Consider the following 21,254-nt stretch of genomic DNA (forward strand, 5'->3'; position numbering starts at 1 on the left):
ATGAGTTAAAACAGGCACAATAGAAAGACTGAATATCTGCTGAAATGGATAAAGTCAGAGGGCTCTCACCCCTGTACATCCTTATCTCATTAATGCTAAAATGAATAAAATGCTATTATCCAACATCCCTTAGTCACTCTCTGTTCCTGAAAGAACGGAGGCAAAAGAACAGGTTCACCAATCCATTCCTACTCAGAAAAACTTTGAAAAACAAAGTAACCTAAGGCTTGTGCTATGTCCCATTAATTTCAACAGCTTCTGATCTCTTCTGTCTCCACTTCAGCAAACTATTTAAGCAGCTCTTCAAAGGATTTGCCTGTGTTTTTGCCTCAGTTCAAAAGCATGTGAATACATGTATGGGAGCGAACAAAGTGCTATAGAACTGACCCCTTCTTTCTCGTTCTTTCTGCTAGTTCTATTATCATCTGTGAATGAATAGGTCTTCGCTTCTAGGTACAACAGCTATTTCCCCTCCACCGGAGCAGGCACATGTTTGTAGTTTTACCAAGAGAACTGTAAAAACACTATCTTCTTACCGTCAGAGAATCCCCAAGAGCTGCTATAATTTTCACATCAGCTGGCTTTAGGGAATGCACTGCAAAGGAAACAGATGCAGCTGAACCTGGATAACAAATAGCTATTATTTTTCACCACTGTATAAATGACACATGCTGTTGTGCATTCTGATGCTGAGACATGTTGTTTTTGCAATACCCAGGTGATAAATCAAGAGCTCTTTCCAGCTCATCTCATGTGGTTGTAGCAGCAGCATATGCATATTATTCAGCATCTCAATAGTTAACATTGCTACCGAAAAGACAGAAGAGCAAGGACCAAATAACAGTAAGTTGCAAACAACATCCAGCACCAACATGAAGGTAAAACAATGCAGTATTAGAAAAAGCAGGAATGGCATATCAAAGCTGTAAGAAGGCAAAGAAGGACTAAGGAGAAGAGAATATGAAGTTATTTGAAAAAGTTAATATTGCTATGTCCTAGACTAGCATGCATGGAGCTGGATTTCCGGTTTCCATCCCCAAGATTTAGGTGGTATCCCTTATATGCTATGTCAGCATACAAACATGGATTTTATGAGATACCTTGAAGTTCTAAACTGGCAGTGAATTGGGTGGAGCGACTTAGTCAGAATGTTACCTTGCGTGACAGTGTGGCATTGTATCTATTAAGCAGCTGCTGAAAAGCATGACATCTTTTCTGAGCAGTATTTTTCACAGTCCAGCAGTCATTTCAGCAAAAATAAAAACTCATCTTGAAGGTCAGTTGACAGTAATTCAGCCTTGTAATATAAAACAGGCAAGACTACCTGAAGTTGCAGGAGGTGAGGATGGAGACCTGTCCTCGCACAGCAGCTGGCTTCCATAATTCTAAAGAGAAGCAGAAAGCTGAATAGCATTTGGCTAGCAAATACAGTGAGCAGTAACTAGGATCTTCCTAGCAGAGGCCAAGTGGATAAACCAGAGCCTGTTTAGCATGTAATTAACCAGACAGGTCTTGGTTGCTCAATTCAATAGTCATCTTCAGTATTGTTCAGATCAGGGTAGCATCCTCTGATAGCCATGCTGTCAGAGCATGTGTTCTTACAGGTGTTTCTGGATGCACTTTGCCTAACTCAGGGAGTGCTTTCCTCCTTCGTACCATGCACTCAGCCTCCCAAACCCTTTTGGCCAAAGACTGGTTTTGTCTGTGGTGCAGAGCATGATTCATTTGGTTACCATACAGGAACAGATACAGCAGAGTAACAGTGGGATGGTGATGTTGACACTTACTGGAGTTTGGTTAGGGTATGTGTAGTTACTGTTCTTATATGTCCTCAGGAATGGCTCAGTCTGCAAATTAAGGCAATCTGAGTCAATGCAAAGCATCAAAAGAATATATGGATATTTCCATTCCCTAATTTTCAGTTCTCAGATATCTGTAGATGATTACCAAATTGATGCAAATAAATCCCTGGGATTAAAAAATAAATAAATAAAAGAAGAAAGAAATGGCATTTTAAAAACCCATACAATAACAGTGTAAACCCGAGTCACTATTTTTACACAGACAGAACTTACAGAACATGCTTGGGACCCTGCTGTGTGTGATTAACAAGAAGCTTGTGGTCCCACTGCGAGGCAGTCCCAGTGACCTCTGCAGAGCTGTGCTGACTGGTGCCAGCATTGCTCTGTTTCCCCCACTGAAGCTCGGTCATTCAGTGTGGATACCTGATGGTCTTGACTAGGTAGGTCAAAACCCTTGTGTTTTGGCCAACTGCAATGTGTGGCTGTGAGGAAACTTACTCTTGGGACAAGCCTGCCCTCCATCTCCTAGGGGAGCGCTCATACTGCTACTGGTGGAAGTGGCACAAAGTATGCAGGGAAGAGTCAGACCCCACTCATGGGGACAGCACTCCAGGTAGTTGGTAAAGGCTCATGCAGACTAAAGCCACCCACAGCACCTCCACACAAACGCAGACACCCTTGTAACTTACCTCACTTGGACATTTGAGAAGAATCTCAGCTTCTATTTGCTGATTATCTGTCTTCTCCCCTACCGGTTCCAGCTGTGGGGAAAAAGGGAGGATGCACAGAAGAAAAGTGGATGAGTATCAGAGAGCAATGGGTAATGCTGTGCTATCAGCCACTGGAAATCACCTCTGCAGCACAGCAAGACAACTGTGGTGCACCTCACCCCCACTGGCAGCCGCCTCCACGCACTGCTGCTTTACGTACTGAAGAAGCTGATTTCCATACACCATGAAGGTGGCCTGATACATGCCAGGCAGGCATCATCTCCCAACAACCCCAGCCTTAACATACCCTGAGATTTACTGTTTTGATGTGACTGTTTTAACCATTCAGGTGATCTTTCTTACATGATCAGTCTTTTACTTTGTGAACACAATTAAGGGTTCAGAAGAGATAGGGCTAGCTACATAGTAGCTCTTGGGTTGTGTGGTTTTTGGTTTTTTTTTGCTGCCAATGCCAGGATGAAGCAGATAAGGAGCAACCAAGACAACCTTTAAAAATCTTACCATGTTGTTCCACAAAGCACGTGCAGCCTGGGAATGACACTTCTGGCTGAAGTGGAAACAGTCTGGGGCAAAATATGAACTGTCTGGCACCCCCTCCTAGAGAATAAGATGGATGCTGTCACAGAAACAGCAGATAGGCAACAAGCTGTGCATTATCCCTTCTCTCTTCCAGTGAGATATCCCAGCTGACTTCAAACCAAGGTAGCTGCAAAGGCCTCTGAGCCCAAGAGAATTAAACTGGGCCATAGAACACTAGTAACTCAGAACTGAGAAGCCTTTTAAAACTTTTCAATATAAGATTTCCAAAGTAATAAGGAATATAGACCATCCTGACTCTAGGTACAGAATACCTGGGCACAGATATTGATTGTATTCTTTATTTCCCCTGAGATTCATCCATTATAGTCTTTTGAAGCACATGGGTTTTCATAATAAAAGTCATTTACCAAAGCACTGGAAGGGGCTTTGTAATGCATGGTGGATATAGGGCCAGTGCTCCCTGGTGAAGACTTGGAACTAAATATTTACTGCGTGGTTGTCTGACTGCAGTGCAGTGGACTCAGTGCCCAAAATCATGTCTTCAAAGTCTGTATTCCAGTTGTCCATTATCTCCAAGTTATTCCAAGAGCATTTTCAGTAGTTTTAGATGTTGACTCAAATGAATGTAATAATCATTAGGCCAGAAAACTGCTGGTCACATTTATAGCCAAGACAATTTTGAAAAGTCAATGGAACTGCACCAGAATTCAATGTAGGGGAGGTTTTTTGGGGTTGTTTTTACCTGTGTTTTTGGCATGTTCACATTCGTCAGAAATGGCTGCAAAACCACTGTGAAATCATCCGTAGTGTCATACCTTCCGCTCTCCACTAACTGCCGAGTTCTCTCCTAAAGAGTCAAAGAAAAGTTGTCACCATTCCATCTTTTATGTTCAGCTCATTAAGTCCCTCTGTCAATTTACATCTCACCCAAGGGTTCCCCCTCCCTAGTGCAGAAACCCAGATGTGGCTGTGGTTTCCAGCTCACACCAGGCAGCCAGCGCAGCTGTCTTTGAGACACGTGTCCCAGACTTCTTTGCAGAGAGGCAGCCTGGGGATGGCTGCGTGAATGACATGGGCAGGCAATCCGCTCAGTAATTAGATTTTCTGTCAAAAAGATGTTCTTCCAGAACCACCGAAGCATTTTTGGTTTGGCTGATATCCCATGCCTGAAGCTTGTTCCTGAGTTATCACGTTCTGTGACTTAATGTGACCTCCAGCAAGATAAGCAAACAAAAAACTGATGGCTCTCTGACATACTCTACTTTCTGTGCTCTTTAACAAATTTTTCCTCATCTGTTCGCTTATTTCAGTGAATTGGAGTCGTAAACACCTTGAGTCTACTGCTATGTTTCCCTCACCTTTTTTTTTTTTTTAAATCACAACTACAAATACATCATTAAAATGAATGGAAAACATCTCCCACCTCCAACTGTTAGCCCCTTTGTCATCCCTTAATCAAGTCACTTTCCACAGACTCTGCTATTATTGATAAAACTGTCCATTTATTATTTCCAGCAGAACAAGAAGATGACTGCAAGAGCAGGAGGGTGACATTAAATCTGTAACAGATGCCATGTGCCTTACCTGATACCTTCTGTTAAAGTAGACCAACTTCTTCAACTCATTGGAATTGTTTTCAGGATTTACAACACAAGGGCACAGAATCCTGTGGGATGAGAGTATGGTGCTGAGACCTGCTCCTCTTTTTTTCCTCATCTTTCCCAAGCTGACAAGCTGCAGGTTTAAAAGCTTCTCCAAGAGGCATTTCTCTGAAGGGCTGCTCAATCAGAGCATTAGCTTTCACCTCTGAGTTTCTGCACAGCCCTGATTCTTGAGCAGAAACATATTTATTAAGGATAAATTAATGAACATAAAGTGGAAAAAAGGCTCCATGCAAGCAAAAAACCATACTAGGTGCCCATAGTGAGGTTTTGGCAGCGGGAGTGACCTCTGTGAGGAGAGGCTAAGGCTATCTGTGCCAGACACAGCTGGTTCCAGCCAGCTCCACAATAGGGCATAGCTGAGCCTGTCAGCCAAAATGGTGGTGCCTCTGTGAAAATCTGTTCAGGAAAGGGCAGAAAACACCAGAGAGGAAGAGGGGGAGAGGATAACAGTGGGAATGGGGAGGAGGTGCTCCATGGCAGAGCAGGCGCTCCCCTGAAGGGACTGCAGCCTGTGGATGGGCCTAGGACAGAGCAGACATGTCTGAAGGACTCATGCCGGAGCACAGGACAAGAGTGAGAAGGAAGGAATGGCAGAGAGAAACTGCTACATCCAGACCCAAACCCCCTGTGCCACCCATGTCTCACTGAAGGGACTGAGGGTACCCTGCGGCAGTAACAAGTAGGGAGGAAAGGCAATTGGAGTGAAGTTGAGCCTGGGAATGAGGGAGGATAGGTGCTTTAAGTGTTTACCTTTTTTGCTTCTTTGTTTCCCAATACCTGAATCAGTAATTAAATATTTATGCTAATGGCCAATAAAGTAAATTTCCCAAAGTCTAGTCTGTTTTGCCTGTGATGGTACTTGGTAAGTGATTTCTCTGTCTTTATTTTGACCTGTGAGTTTTCTTGCTCATGTTCCTCTTGTTTTCTCTCCCATGCTGCTGGGGTGGGGTGAACCAGTGGCTGTGTGGGTGCTTGGCTGCCACCTGGGTCCAACCCACCAGAAAAACTGTTCCTAAGTACACCTGTGCAACGTGGTTTGCTTCAGTGGAACTATGCAAGCATCGTTCAAGACAGAGTTTCCACAAATCCATTCTAATCAATTGAGCAGGTCACAAGTTGTAGGATGTTTCATGTGGAGGATGGTACAGCCCCAAAACAGATGTCAAGATTGATGCTGGAATCTCCATCCTTAGAAAGCCATTCCAACTGGACCCATTTTAAGTTGCTATGAACTCATATTGGCCACCTTTATCCCTCTCTGAAATTTTGATCCTTCTCACATATGAATTTTTTTCTTCTGACACTCCCTCTTCCTGGGCATGCCTCATTATTACTTGACAAATGCAAATAAGAAAAAGGACTCCTCTTAAAAATCCTGTCATGCGATCACAGGAAAGCATCCCTGAGAGAGCTCTTGGAGAAATACCTCCTACAGAGATGCAGTTGCTACATATAAAGTGTACATAGATCTCTATCACATCCAAACTTGTCTTAATCAAGAGCAAGCTTTTTTCTTCTACAGTACCTCTATATGAAAGACAATACAAAACTAAATTGTGTTTTCAGAAGTGTTTCAGTAACATAAGCAAGGCAAAATTAGTGGAGATGTAATCTCTTTTTAGGTTATTTGCTGCTCTCAGAAAAAGAGACAAGCTTTCAACATCAAAAGCCTCCTTCAGGTCCTTCTTCAGATCAGTAGCATGGCATCTATTATCCCACACAGGGGCTGCTTACTATGCTGTAAACTTGACTTGCTGCCAGACAGGCAAATGATAAATTCAGCACAGCACCCAAAATGATGGGAAAAGGTTACAGCTATCTTGAGATAATCTAATCTTAAAGGCTCCACTAACTATCCTTGTCTGATGATCAGGGCCTTGAGATATATGTGCACTCCAGCCAGTAACTTTTGTTAAAAAAAAAAAAATAACTACAACTGGTTATCAGAACCACAAGTACTCTGAGTTTAAAAGCTGATTTTCCATCGACAGCCACCAGAAAGCCCTTAAATCAGAGCAAGAGGGTTTCATCTATGTTCCTTCTGTAAAACCATCTTCTTTCACGGGGTCCTTCAGGTGTCTGCACTTCCCCCATCAGCATCTGCAGAGTCCTTCACGGTTGAAGGGATTCAGCAGGATGGATTCAAAGCAGGTGTTTTATCGAGACAGCTGGGTACAGGAGACCCTGTAGTTCTCCTGTGACTCTGGCCTTCAAGCTAACTCTTACAGTCCATGCTGATGGCATCCGGTACCAGGTCCTTGGCTCAAGCAGTAGTAGGATCAACGGCTGCCTACATTCACGGGACAAGGTTATTCTGCTTGTCTGTCCAGAAAAGCAGAGATTTGCTTTTCTGAAACCGAGCAAGTCATGCCAGGAGCAAGTCTGGGGGGACAGAGTCTGAGTCACCAGAAGCTCACTGAGGTACAGACCTGCCACCTCAGTGGTGAATTTACACTGACCTGGGAGGATTGCTGAGCCACAAGGCAACAGGTAGCACGATTAAGCATCCCAGACGTCTACCTGAGAGACTAATTAACAATAAAACTAACAATCAGCTATGAGATTACAGAAATCTTTCTGTTGGAAACAACAGAAGACAGAGGGTTTTAAGACTGCAGAAAGGTAAATCTGTAAATAAAGCTTGTTTAAAGTGACCAACCCTGTATCTTAATCTCTTCTCTGTCTTTGCCCAAAGAGTGCACAGCTGAGCTCTTTCTGCTCTGGCTTGAGCTCCCTTGCAGCATAAGTGATGAGTCATTAAAATGGCATCTCCACAAAAACTCCAGCAGAGTTCAGATTCAGAGGCAGTGACAGACAGACAGGTATTTCTAAATGCTGTGTTGAAATCAACATGTAGATACATGTGCATACACAGAGGAAGGTGTTTGGTGGTCTGAAGTACTAGAACCTTTTCCCTTTAAGAAAAAAAGTTTCCCAAGAAGACCTTGCTGCCTTCTGTGAGCAACAGCAAGAGCTGTAACATAAATCATCTTCAAACCTCATAAGCTGCTTTGGGCAGGTATTGTTTTCTGATGTGTGCAGCTCCCGGAGGCTTGCTATGGGAAGCATTGTCACCAGATTAACAAACGTCCGTGGAACCTGCCAAGAGAATAAGCAAGCCCATAGCCAATGCCCAGAGCACAGAGTGCCATCTTTGCCCCTGCACAGCTACAGCAGACCTCAGGTACCAGCCTGCTGATCCAGGCAGCTTACATTATTTGTAACAGAGGCGTTGAAAGTACTTCTTCAATAATTAATCCCCCACACGTACAATACTAAATTAGAATCATAGACTCATAGAATGGTTAGGGTTGGAAGGGACCTTCAAAGGTCATCTAGTCCAACCCCCCTGCAAGGAGCAGGGACATCCCCAACTAGATCAGGTTGCTCAGAGCCTCATCCAGCCTGGCCTTGAACGCTTCCAGGGATGGGGCTTCCACCACCTTTCTGGGCAACCTGTTCTATAACTCGCATTGCAAAAATTTTTTTCCTAACTTCCAATCTAAATCTACTCCCCACTATTTTAAAACCATTACTCCATTACAGCCCCTGCCTGTGCTGGCTCGTTCTATTTTAAATGCTGATGGCTGGTCACTTGAAAATGATGAATTCAGAAATGTCCAAACAAGTTGTTATATGTCTCAGCATGGCTCAGACACCTGCTAAATCTTTGAGTATTCTCATCATCCTCACCCTCATCTGGAATATCAGAATCTCTCTCTTAATGACCACAAAAAATATACTTATTTGCAGTATTTTGCAGTATAATGAGCAAAGCATTTTCTAGCCATTGAATACTGTATGCTTGTTCAAATTTGTTACAATACTTTTTATGTTATTTGTCCTCAGCACATCAGCTAGAACTGAGCACATCCTTATTCCTTCGGTAAAATACTTCTCCAGCACTTTCTGCCTCTCACAAAGATTTTCTTGCAAGCAAGCATCTCTGCACACAGCAGCGCTCTGCAGATTCTCAATCAATAACCAGTGAGTGCTTTACAAACAGAATATCATCACTACATACTAAAAAAGTTTGTTTTACCTCTCTGTGAAGAATGTCCAAAGCTATTTGTAGATTGTAGGTGTAATTTTCAGGAGAATAGTGTACCTGTTGGAAGCAAGAGGGTTGAATTTTATTGTCAACCAGTTTACTCAAGCAGGCATAACAGTGTCTAGCTGGAGTCTCTCACAGCAGCATTCATGCTTCTAACTCGGGTCAAGTGTAACAGAGTCTTAGGCTTTTCTTCTTTCCCATCACAGCTGTCTCACTCGCAGGAAAAGATCTAGCAGATACTGGATACCAGTGAAGGAGCAAATTCAAGTGGCCTTATCAGACATCACAACACCCTCTATCCCCAGGCTTGCTCAAGCTGATCTTAAAAGCATGGCTAACACCTCACTAACAGGGGCTGGCTTTGGGAGAGATCAATTTGCGTAAAAGTAAGTTGGTTTCTGCTGTATAGAATATTAGCAACAGGGCTCCCACATGTTCCTTACCTGCCACAAATAACAACTGGCAAAGCTTAGGCATTTATCTGGGAATTAAATCACTTTATATACTTGCCTCTCAGCAGCAAAATTTCCCTGTTCGATTTGAGTGGTTAAAACCCTCTAATTTAATTGTCTCAAGTAATCCAACTTTTTTTTCTTCGTTTGTGGAACTATTCAACAGTCAAATAAACTTCCCTATGAGAAATGCCTGTTTTATTTTCTGCCTTAATTCTCTTTGATTTAATTTCAAGCAGAAGTAATTCATTGAGAGCCCCACTGGCCTACTCCACAAAACTCAACAGCTCAGTTCCCTTATTCATCCCCTAAATCACAGCTCACCAAGAGCATTGTGGTTGGCACTATTTATATCTGTGCAACCTAAAGGAAGTATCACTGTGATCTTTGGATGCAGATGCGCTATCTCCTTGCCGCTCACACTAATGTGTGACTGCCATTTTGTGTCTGGGTCAGAGGCAGAAGGTAGGAATGGTTACTTTGCTCCTTCCTTGTTTTATAACCATCTTAGTGTGCTGCTTTGCTGTTTTTCTGACCTGAAACTAATAATGCAGAATTAAAAGCATGTGCTCTGCTGCTTCTAGGTAGGTAAGACTCATAACTATGTGAGGATCCTGCCACTACCTTTTCCCTCCTCTATACTCACACATACCAAAGGCTATGTACAGTATATATATATTATATACATATGCAATATATACTATATATAATTGCATGAGCATAAGCTGTGGGTAGAACCATTCCCATACCACTGAAACTGGTAAGAGACCGCCAAGTGAAACTTAAGAGTGTGACTGTGCACAAGGCAAAGAGCAGCAAAAACCTTTGACCTTTTATCTACAGGTTGTAAAGTGACTAGATAACGGAAAGTTATCTTAGTTAACAGCAAAACAAAGTAGCTATAATGAGGTAATTTACAGATATTCTGAAGATATCACTTCATTTATCATAACATCAGGTTGAACAACCTGAAGGTCTCAGTACGGTTACATTCCAGAACTGCACAGCTAAGGCCTACCTTATTTTGATCTCACCCAATGAGTTCTGCCCTCTCACCCACTGCAATGCACAGAGACCCTATGCCCAGGCCAGCCCAGTTCATGCTGCAGGCACCAGCGGACTTACTGGATCGTTGCAGAATTTGCATAGGTCATTTCCTCCTATGAAAAGTGTTACGAGCTTCCAGTCAGTCTGGAAATTAATTCTCTGCACACAGAAGGAAATGGAATGAGAGTTATTAATTGAAAAAAAAACCAACAAAAAAGGAGGGGGGTGGAGTGGGGCAGGCAATGTACTAAACACAAATTTAACATTTCTCAGGGTACCTGGCTGTAGTTCTCTAAGAATCCACTACCAAAATGAATCTGTAGTCATGACTGAAGACGTGGAAACTACTGTGATCTAGATAAGGTTTACAATATCGGTAGTACCATGAAAAATTATTTGCTTCAGAAAACCATTGCTCAAAATCAATCTGTATTCTTTTCTTAGTAATATCTTGTGTATACACTGAGTGACTCCTCCTGCAGTTCTAGGAATATATCTTCATTGCAAAAATGATAGTATATGTATATATATTTCAGTCTTGCTGTGAGATAAACTGAAAATAATAGAGGGATGTTAAGTCTATCTAACAATAATGGTAAAAAATTTATAGCACTCTTTCCTCTGGAAGGATTTTGTGAAAGGATAGCCAATGCAAGGTAATTATAGTACAATATACGCACACCTTCTTAGCTTTGAGGAAAGGTTCAGATACGCTTAGTACCATGCAGCGGATGTTACACTCAATATCTTAACACTTCAATTTCAGTGCAAAACATCACTAAGAAAAGCAGCAATAGTACTTCAGCCTCAAGTGGTTTAAAAACACCTATCTTCAAAGGAAGAAGGCAACATCCCCCAGCTAGTAAACACACTGTTGAGTCATTTGGTCTCAAAACGTACTTATGCAAATTAAAAGAGGGAAAAGTTTTCCTCCTGCAGGTGCTTTTAAGAGGGCTCTTAAATCAAAGATATATGATCTCTAATATGAACATTCTTTCTATTTAGAAATAAGTTTGTTAGTTAAATAAAAGGTATTTGCATTCATTTCTGTTGTGTGACATTTCCAAGCTGATAAATATGACAAAGTAGTACCTAGAAGCCTTGAATGGTTTGAATGAAAACGATCCAACTGCTTCATTGTTAGTTGCTATCCCTTTTAATCTCATTTTGGATACAGCCATCAGAGTGAAATCATGTTTACGAGAAAGTGAACCAGAAAGGAAGGTACTGCAAATATTTTTGCCCATATGTATTCACCAGAATATTTATACCACACATGCACACACAGTTATCTTGAAGGGTTTTTGGCTGCTTTCCAAATGCACAATTGGAAAGCCAAAATAGTATCATGTAACTTAGGTCTTTGATTGCATAGCACATTTGTCAAATTACAAACAGAAAACATTCAAAGCAGTAGCTGAGGTGAAAACTATGCAAGCAATCCTCATCCTAATGTGTGTTTTACAGACCATTAATCAAATACTTCCTAACAAAAAAATGTGTAGGTCAAAAATTAGCTGATGACTAAGTGAAAGAAGGAACTAAATTGTTTTTAAAGAAAACAAGTCCTTTCCTCACTTCACATGTTCACTCCACATGATTTGCCACTTGAAAAGCTTGCTTGCTTTCAACATCCTAGCATGTATCATTACTGCTGACAAACCCATGTGTGTGCTTACAAGATAATGAATAGTACCACAGCAAAATCCTAGCAGAGAGAAAGTTCTGTCATCTTACAGGGTGACGCAGGCTGGGAGGGGAGGCAATAGCACTGAACTTACCAGCCACTCATAGTAAAAATGATAAGAAGATTACAATTATCTGTTTGATAGTAACTATCACATGCTGGTACAAATTCATTTAAGAAAAAGATATAAATTATTTTGTACTGACTCATACTCTGTACTAGGGAATATTATGCTGTACACTGCTATACCCATAGCTTTAATGTCTGGCATCCACCATTGGCATCTGCTGTTGGTCTGTTAGAAACTAATGATGCCGTATAACTTCATTCTAAAGATATTCATGACATGTTAAACTCACAGTATCATTCTTCATTCGGTCCACTAGTCTTCTAACCTGTCCAGGAACATGCCTAAAAATAAAAGAAAAATAAAATCATAGAAGTAAAATAATAAAAATAAAAAAGGAATCCTGCATAGACAGCAAGGCAAAGAGGAAAGCTGATGAATGGACATCCTTCCCACAATGGCTAAAAAAATCCTAGGAATGTCCAACTTCCGTTGAATGAAAGGTATGATACCCCCAAAAAAGGCTATATTTTGAGATAGTGATGGAAAGAAAATGAGAAAACAATTAGCATCCAACAGGCACTTGACCACTTTGCAAACGCTGCGTAGTTATACTTTTACAAGCTGCACAGAAAAGACACTGTGCTACCACAAAATAAATGCACTTTCCTTCTTCCCGACGTCAGGCAGATGCTATTGATACATGTATCACTGAAGCATCCATGCATGCATCAATGTTATTGCATGGCCTCAAGCCACTGAGGCATGTCTTATAAGAACCGTTCCCAAGAGAGAAAGATATGATATGAATTTCACTGAAGACTGAACATAGCAGTTTCCAGGTAATTCCCAGCTTTGACACAGATTGACCATAAGCAATCCACAATTTTCTCTTAATTTCTAGATACGAACTCTTGGCTCTGCTGACAAAAGGGTTTGTATATACCTCTTATAAAATGGGAATATTTTTTCTCTGCCTCACAATAGGGATGTTAAGCTTTCTGAGTAGTGACCATAAAGTGCTTTGGGCTTCTTGGTTGAAAACGCTACAGAAAGCATTGCTTTTGCTGCTAATGTATTTGACAGAGATTAGAAATACTGCCAAACCTCCATCACCTTTCTTGGCCCTCAGGGTAGAGATAGGCTAAAGAAATATATTTGAGCTTGTTTATCAGCTTTATCACACTCCTACTGAAGTCCAGGGTTTGGGCCTTTTTTAGCTGGAACTGAGTTATAAAGACAAATCAATTTTCTATTAAAATTAAAAGTTTTCCTCTTACTCTGCACGATGCCCTGCCACAGCTTGGTTGAGTGCAGCGTTATCTGTAGTCTCCCTTCCAGTGCCAATGGAATACCCTATCAGGGATGGGTTGAACTCACGAAGAATATCTGCAGAAAAAGACAGCACCCTGAAATGTTGCTTACTTCAGCAGGTAGCAAATAAGGTTATAAAGATTAGACATTAGTAAAAGACCATTAAAAAGCTTTAAGAGATACTTATAAAAAATTAACCTTCAAGTATGATAAAAGTGGAGATTTGTCACCATGCTTTGCCTTCAAGATTTCTGAATTTCATTAATTCAGATATCTCATGACCTAACATAAACATCTTGGCTAGCAATGCCATTTTGCCTGCTAAAGTGAGGCTGAGTAACCCTATGCTCAGGCAGAAGACTCTCATGCCGTCATACTCTAACTGCAGATGGGGTGGAATAAAATCCTTTAGCCCGACTTCCCTAGATGTGTTAACCCCAAAGACCTAAGATTCCCTTCTAGATCTTAGGTTACAAACCAGTCTTAGAAACACCCCAGATCTAAAATGCCCTGACCTCTAAAAAGCATGTAGAATCTGATCTTGTAACACGATTCTGCTCCTGCCTAAAACAACTTTCCCATACAGTCAAAATAGTTTCTTTAGGCTATGATCTAAGATCTTTGATTCATCTGTTCCCAACACATTTTGGACAGAACTATAACCAACAGAAGAATACTGAAGCCCTAGGAATTACAGAATACATAGTTAAGTCATGCACAGCAAATTACAGCCTAGTTGTTATGCAACTTTTACTCAGCATGCGATGCTGAATACAAAAGGATTGGTTCTGTCATGCTACAAATTGTAAATCTTTCTTCATGTCTTCTTTTATAATAACAGCTGTTTTCATAAACAGCTCCAGATATTCATCAAGTTTATGGAAAAAGACACTTACTCGCTAGTGTCGTGACTGTGCTTATGTTTTCATTTCCTCCAACACTGTTAAAAAGAAGAAAAAAGTGTTCCAAGATATGACGGACTTGGTAAGGCAGCTCCCCCTTACGGAGTTTCTACACATGTACACAGCACATTCCCTTGTGGTTGTACTAAGTCAAAACAAGCTCTTTGCATGCATACCAGTGGCATCATGAAATCAGAGACTCTGTCATAATCATAATAATTATATTAAAAGCCCGATACGCTAGCTGCCCTTTCAATTCTCTCATGTGTTTTAAGATAAGTGCAAACCTAGCTGACAAAAAATGAGAATTTTTAAAAGCTTCCATCTTTGCTATTGTTGTTCCTATTAAAATATTTATTCCTTCCATTTTTAGTTAACAAGTCCTTTGTATCCATAACAACAAGATCTAAAAGCATATATTTCTTAGTGATAAATATACCTTTCACCCCCACTTCACTCAACTGGGAGAATACTACTCAGCTGGTAAAATTCACCATGTCTGTGTGCTCCTTTCCTTCCTTCATGCTGTAGAGAATGCTAGCATACTTTTCCCTCCAAACGTCAGTAGAATATTATTAAAGATCAAAATATAAAAAATTGGATTTGCAACATCTCCATAGCATCCCTTTAATTTGGAATAGAGTGTTTTGAAGTGTTCTAGTACCTATTTAAATCTCTTACAGAGCTACAGTATTTCATATGGATAAAAAAATGACAAACAGAAAATCAGCCTGATGGCTTTGTTGTTAAATAATACAGTTGCAGAATAAGACGTGAACATGGTTGCCTTTTTGACCTGTCTAATAAAACACTGCATGTGTAAAAGTCTGTACCGACTCATAATCAAGAAACTGTTTTGCATAATGTGAGCAATACTGGGAGAGGGTCAAGGCCACAGTGGGAAGAGCAGACAGGATACAGAAAGAGCAGGGACAGAAATGCAGAATGCCCAAGTGGTGCAATACCACTGGGATCTAGAAGTCCCCTTTGCAATAGCTACAACTGTGAGAGGAGAAAAGGACCACTTTAACAAGAACTCCATTTCATCTGTGTATCCAGGCCTATTCCAGCCATGCTGCATCGTACTCTAGATAGCCACTAGTTGGAATATTTTATTTATCATGAGTAAATTTATTATGTGTGCCTCCACACAAAATGTAAAGTCAAATTCGTTCTCCACAAGCCTCTATTTGTTACAAAAAAACAACTATACTCATCAAAATCCAAGCAAATGGATTCCCTCCCACTAGGGGAGAATTACTGGAACTCACCTCCAAGAAACACCTCGATATTGAGTGAGAACATCCAGAACATTATGGGGTTTGGATGCCGCCCCATTACCTGCCTGGAAGCAGAAAAGAAGAATTCACCTTCAGAAAATAAGAATTACTACAGTAACTAGTTCTCTAACTGATCCTAGTGAACTAATTAAAGAAGATATTAATGAAGTAAGCTACGTCATCTTCCCAAAATGTAACAGATCCTTGGTCTCAAGAGGATCAAGAAATGAGAGTATTTTAACTCTGCTCCAGTGAATTACCCTCTTCTATCAACTTCTTGATTAGATCAAATGGGGAAAAAATTGGTTGAGAATGTTCAAAATATTAATATAATTCTAAATTTACATAAGGAATAAATAAGACAGCGATGGCCCTGAATGAATAATTTATTATAATGTTCCTCACACTAAAAAGTGGTACAGTAATTTTATGTCTTCCCTCCTCTTGTTTCCCCAAGAAAGGAGACTACAAGGATTTAATGTGGTAATTAGCACAGAACACGTAAGAAACATGAATTATGATATAAGCAGTGAAGCAGTCCTCACCAGCTGGAGAATCACAGCCAGTCTAGGGGGTAATAAGTTTACATAGTTCCAGGAATAGTGTTAAAAAAAAATTCTCAAGATAAATTACCCTTGACACACCCGATGATCTATTGCAATTTTACTCAAATATTTAGTTAGTATAAATGGACATGGCTTTATAGGCTTTGGTGTTATCATATACATGTATCATATCATATATATATACACACAATTAGCTGAAGAATTTGTTCTTTCTGTTTACACTGCTCACTAATAGCTTTGAAGGCAAATACCTTGGGAGCGGCCTAGAATCAGTAAAAAGAAGCAACTGTTGCCAAGTCCGCTCTAGCAGGCTGGTTTTGCTGCTGCACAATCTAATCTTGCAGCTCTTCCTTGTGTGGCACTCTTGTGAACTTTACATGGGAACTGCACACTCAGATTATGCGTTATCTGATTACCAGTCAGTCAAGGTGGAGTATGGAAAAGAATATGTGAAAAATGTGTTTGGCTCAATAGGGCGTAACTGTATGTATTCTATTTCTCAGGTTAAAAATTCAGAAATGCTTTTTCACTACTTGCTTTAACGATGGCTATCCAGTGATCTTTACTTACTGTGAGTGAATCTCCAAGGGCAGCAATCACTCGAATATCTGCCGGTTTCAAATTATGAACTAATAAATAATAATAAAAAAAAAAAAGGTAGTGTAAGGGAAAGAAGGAATAAAAATTGTGATGGTTATCAGAAATTTTCCTTAGAATAAGCATAGAGCATTGCAAAGACAGTATTTTAATATTCATGACAGCATCAGCTCAGAATGACAGACACAGACAGGCACCAAATCAGAAATGATTCTTGGGACTACAGCTGGGCATTGGCTACAGCGACAAGGAAGGTAGTAAGATTTCAGTCTTGCATCTGTGCTTACTCAGATTCCTTTAAACCAGTGGAAATAACTGAAAAGCAGGCACAGCTCCAGTGCCAGCACAGGGTGGAAATTCTGGGACCATCGAAGACAAAACTCACCTGGTGACAGGATTCTGTGTGGCTTTTTGCACCCCAGACTGCACTGACAAGAGCCCCTACTCCATGCATACATAGTTTTACCACTCTTGCAACTGAAGTAGCTGGCTGCCTCTTGTCTTTTCCACTGTCACTTCTTTGCTTCTACACAGAAGGTACAGTTGCACAAGCTTTCACCATCTTTGAGAGAGAACTTGCATCTTGCTGCATATCTGCTTACGTTGTTCCAAAAAAGGATCTTAAAAGTCACAGCCAATAGAGTGCAGTGCTTCAAAGAAAAGTGTGCCTTCCCTAACTAAACCCAGTTCCGTTTCCCTTCTATTATCAAATGAATTAGCTCTACAATAAAAATGCATAGAACTGTACCTGAAACCGGAACAGTATCAGAGGGACCCCGATCAAAACAGGGAATATTTGTTCCATAAATCCTCTCCTGCAAAGACAGACAGGGAAGGACTTCACATCAGACTCACTATACTCTGGTCATGATAAACCATTTATGTCTCAGAACATTAGATTAACTAATTTCTCACATACTTTGTATAACTCTACCCAGCTCAGCCTGTCCTCAGGCCGTACCTAAAACTGCCCTTTGAAGGCAGACACAAGCTCAGCCTGCTCAGAAGTTGCGTGGTTGTATTAGTGCAGCACGGCTCTTGCCTATCAGTGGGGCCAGTTATTTCTGACTCAGTGCCATGCTGTGTTCAGCTACACAACATTTTGAGCACCCGTACTCCGAGCTAGGTGAGCTTGCATCTTTTTTTGCGAGGAACTGAACATCCATGGAACACCCCAGCACAAAACCGTACTTTTGTCAGCAAGCCATGAGCCTGCCTTCTCTGCGTGAAGCCCTCTACGTGCAGCCAGGGATTTGCCCTCCTGGCTCTTTTGGATTGCAGCCTACTGATGCAAACGCCCCCAAGGACTACTGTTAGTGAAGGCTGACTGTCAATATACAGTCCAAATCTCTCTACAGAACTCCTTAAGTAGGCTAACTTGCCTAAGGAAAAGATACTTGTGTGTCTTGTCCAATTGCTCCATTTTGGTTTTGTTTTTTTTTTTTTTTAAAAACAACCCACAAACATCACACAGTGTTGCTTCTTGTCTCCTACACTGTAACTACTACCAAAAATCAGAGTGGTAGGCACCGTTGCCCTATGCAGAGGTCTGTACACCCTGAGTCACTAACAAAACAGATGGCGTTATACTAAAATGAGAAGAGAAATATGTATTACTACTCCAGTGATATATAGGCCATTATGTGGTCTAGATACTCTGTTGTGGGGCATGAAAATGAGCATTATCATCTCCTTTTGTAGCTGCTTGGGAGCATCAATTTCTGCTCAAAATCAGAGTACCATGACCAAAAAAAAAAACCCAAAAAAACGGCACTGCTGTTTATCTCTGCACATCGAATCTGTAACTATCTCACAGAAAAATGAAAACTCCACTGTTCTTCAGCTTTACGATGGCATAAACAAGATGAAATTAGACCCACATAGTGGTGTCATGCTGATCTGATCTAGTTTCCTCTGCGGTAGGACTAAATGGCCCCATTTTCACTATCTTCTTATCTCAGGGAAACTAAAATTGTTATCCAGATGTTTTAAAAAAGGTTCCTAACAGTGAAAGCAAGGCTTAGTTTAGGCTGGCTGCACACATCTACCTTAAATCACACTCTACAAAATCCACCAAGGAGAAAATGTGCTATTAAGCACCTATTTAGTCAAGCATGGAAATAAAGAGCTGGAGCTTTGTATTTAGTTTTCCCAGGTAGCATTGTTTAATTAGGCTACAACACACCCTCACCCACTTGCCCCACTCCCTGGAATACACTCAGTCCGTATGATGCAAACAGTCCTACTATACCTGATATGTTTCTTTGGCGTTTGATGTCTCTGGTGAAGATGAGTAGTTACTATTTCTATATGTGAACAAATACGGATTTTCCTGCAGAGTGAAGAGAGTATGTTTACCAATGTTAGTGGAAACACAGTCAGCTGATGTTGAAGTCTTCTGGCTAGATTTTTAGAGAAGAAAATCTTTACAGTATAATTTTTGAATGAATATTGCACTAGTGAAGTAAACCAGGTTAGACCTGAAAATTAAGCCCTGTGCTCTAGGCACAGCACCACGTCTTGTCTTAAACCTAACATCAAAGAAAACATATAATTCCATTTCTTTGATGCTTTAATTGCTGTTCAGTGAAGCTTTTGGATGCCAGTACTATTTTATCACTAACAAATTACTGAAGTCAGAGCTTAAATGCAAAAACATTCAAGAACCTGTTCTTTGAATCAGAGATGCTCAGGCCCTGAAGATACTATTGGTCTATTCACAGCTCCAGGGACTAAAAGAGTTAAACCTGACAGCAGACAGAGTCAAATCACACACACAAAACAAGGTAAACTGTACAAAATACATGGATTCAATTTTATTGTTGACACAGATTTTAATGCTGATAATAGACTCTTGATATCTGCAATTAATAAATTCAGATTAGCTAGTTGTATTTTGAATAAAAAATATCTGACACAGTAAGATGATTTAACTAAATTCTGTCAAAAGTTCTTATTTTCAGAATTTCATCTTTATAAAATAGAATCTGTGTCAACAAACTTTAAGAACACAATTTTTAACAGTGTAATATCTTAAGTGGACATTCCTAACAACTCCAGAAGATGACAACAGTATTTGAAAACTTGAAAATTCTACAATAAGTAAATAAAATCTCACAGTAATAAGCAAATCCTTTTACCTGAGATGGACACCGAACCTGAAGCATTTTTGTAAAATCGTAAGGCTGCTTCTGTCCAACTGGCTCCATCTGGAAAGGGAGAGAGCAGAGGAATTGCACACATGCTGTGTGGGGGAGGGAAGGGAGAGCAGCAGCAACGCAAAGGCTCTAGTGACTGCAGTTTTCCATCAGGCCCATATATATATTTAAAAATTTGTTTTGTTTATGATAAATATTTGTCTATGTATCATATACCACATGTAGACCTACAAAAGCAAGGAACTGAAAACAAGGCCTCTCACATGATCAGACTGTCATCACATCATGGTTAAAACAAGCATCCACACATTAACTCTGCTCTTGGGAATGCCAACCCTGTAAGCATTATTCCCACAAGGCACTGATCTCATACCACAGCATTCAACTGCTTGCCGTCAAGTTGCTATTTATCAGCTCAACAACAGTAACTGTGGAGATGCTCTGGAAGAGCATATCTTAAGCCATCCTCATGATTAGTTTTCGCCTCTTATGGTACACTGTTTAAACTTTGCTGAGATTTGCAAGCCAGTTTTACTTCCCAGCTGAGCAGAGTCTGAGAAAGCAAAAGGTGGGTTGCAACAGCTCCACTGCCAGGCAGCAACTCTTTGGAATAGTCTGTCTGTCCTCCCAGGCCTCAATCCAGCACATGATTTTTGTCTTCTCACAGGCTGTGAGACCATGCTCATGAACATGTGAGAAAGGAACACTTGGGAGATCTTTCTTCAGCATTCTACGGTTTATAGTTTTCATATAAAAGTATAAGGAATTTTGTGTGGGAGGAAAAGCAACCCTGAGTAGATTGAAACTTTGAAGTAAAAATGGTATTACTGAAGCTCCTAGGAAAATGCAGCTTTGACTCAGATTATACACCAAAGGCTTAGGTAAGTCCACATCATTTTACCTCAGAAGCAAAAAGCACAAAATCCCTAATGTAAATGGAAAACTAAAAATCTTCCATTTAGTTATACATTCATGTTGCATTAACTTTTTTCCTTCTATCTTACAAGCACTATCTTTATGTACTTCCTCTGCTGCAAATTCATTTTACAGCAAAGCCAGGAACATGGAATATAACACATTGAAGTCACACACCAATCCTCTAGTGTCTGTAGCCCGTGCAGCTAAAAGCATCCTAATTTATCCCACCCTCCAGAACTGTTTCCTTACCTGGAAATATGTATTTTCATGTATTTTCATGTATGTTAGATAATATGAAAAGGTGCACTCCAACTCCGCACAGAGACTTGATAATATTTATATTTGTTGGCCGCCTTCTAACAAGATGGCGAGGAGATTATTGTCAATGAAAAACTATGGAATGACTCAATACTGACAGCACGAAGTGGTAAATACCACAAAGAATCACTTCACCTGTTCAGGCACCTTGCTGGGT

At 40.5% G+C, this 21,254-nt stretch overlaps 1 protein-coding gene across 1 annotated transcript in view; it reads right to left on the minus strand.

The window, feature by feature from the left end:
• PLB1 (phospholipase B1) overlaps positions 1 to 21,254 on the minus strand; it is an 87,170-nt gene that overhangs the window by 40,921 nt on the left and 24,995 nt on the right. Inside the window, exons 15-32 of the mRNA XM_086744711.1 lie at positions 19,844 to 19,912; positions 18,955 to 19,035; positions 17,452 to 17,518; positions 16,677 to 16,735; positions 15,532 to 15,605; positions 14,255 to 14,298; positions 13,325 to 13,433; positions 12,337 to 12,388; positions 10,369 to 10,449; positions 8,780 to 8,845; positions 7,736 to 7,836; positions 4,658 to 4,739; positions 3,816 to 3,920; positions 3,035 to 3,130; positions 2,492 to 2,563; positions 1,788 to 1,847; positions 1,325 to 1,385; positions 537 to 595 (exon numbers count right to left, since the gene is read on the minus strand). Of these exons, the coding sequence (XP_086600837.1) occupies positions 537 to 595; positions 1,325 to 1,385; positions 1,788 to 1,847; positions 2,492 to 2,563; positions 3,035 to 3,130; positions 3,816 to 3,920; positions 4,658 to 4,739; positions 7,736 to 7,836; positions 8,780 to 8,845; positions 10,369 to 10,449; positions 12,337 to 12,388; positions 13,325 to 13,433; positions 14,255 to 14,298; positions 15,532 to 15,605; positions 16,677 to 16,735; positions 17,452 to 17,518; positions 18,955 to 19,035; positions 19,844 to 19,912 (1,338 nt within the window). The remainder of the gene's footprint in view (positions 1 to 536; positions 596 to 1,324; positions 1,386 to 1,787; positions 1,848 to 2,491; positions 2,564 to 3,034; positions 3,131 to 3,815; positions 3,921 to 4,657; positions 4,740 to 7,735; positions 7,837 to 8,779; positions 8,846 to 10,368; positions 10,450 to 12,336; positions 12,389 to 13,324; positions 13,434 to 14,254; positions 14,299 to 15,531; positions 15,606 to 16,676; positions 16,736 to 17,451; positions 17,519 to 18,954; positions 19,036 to 19,843; positions 19,913 to 21,254) is intronic.

Source organism: Chlamydotis macqueenii, chromosome 3, assembly GCF_036417535.1.
Source record: "Chlamydotis macqueenii isolate bChlMac1 chromosome 3, bChlMac1.mat, whole genome shotgun sequence".
Lineage (NCBI taxonomy): Eukaryota > Metazoa > Chordata > Aves > Otidiformes > Otididae > Chlamydotis > Chlamydotis macqueenii.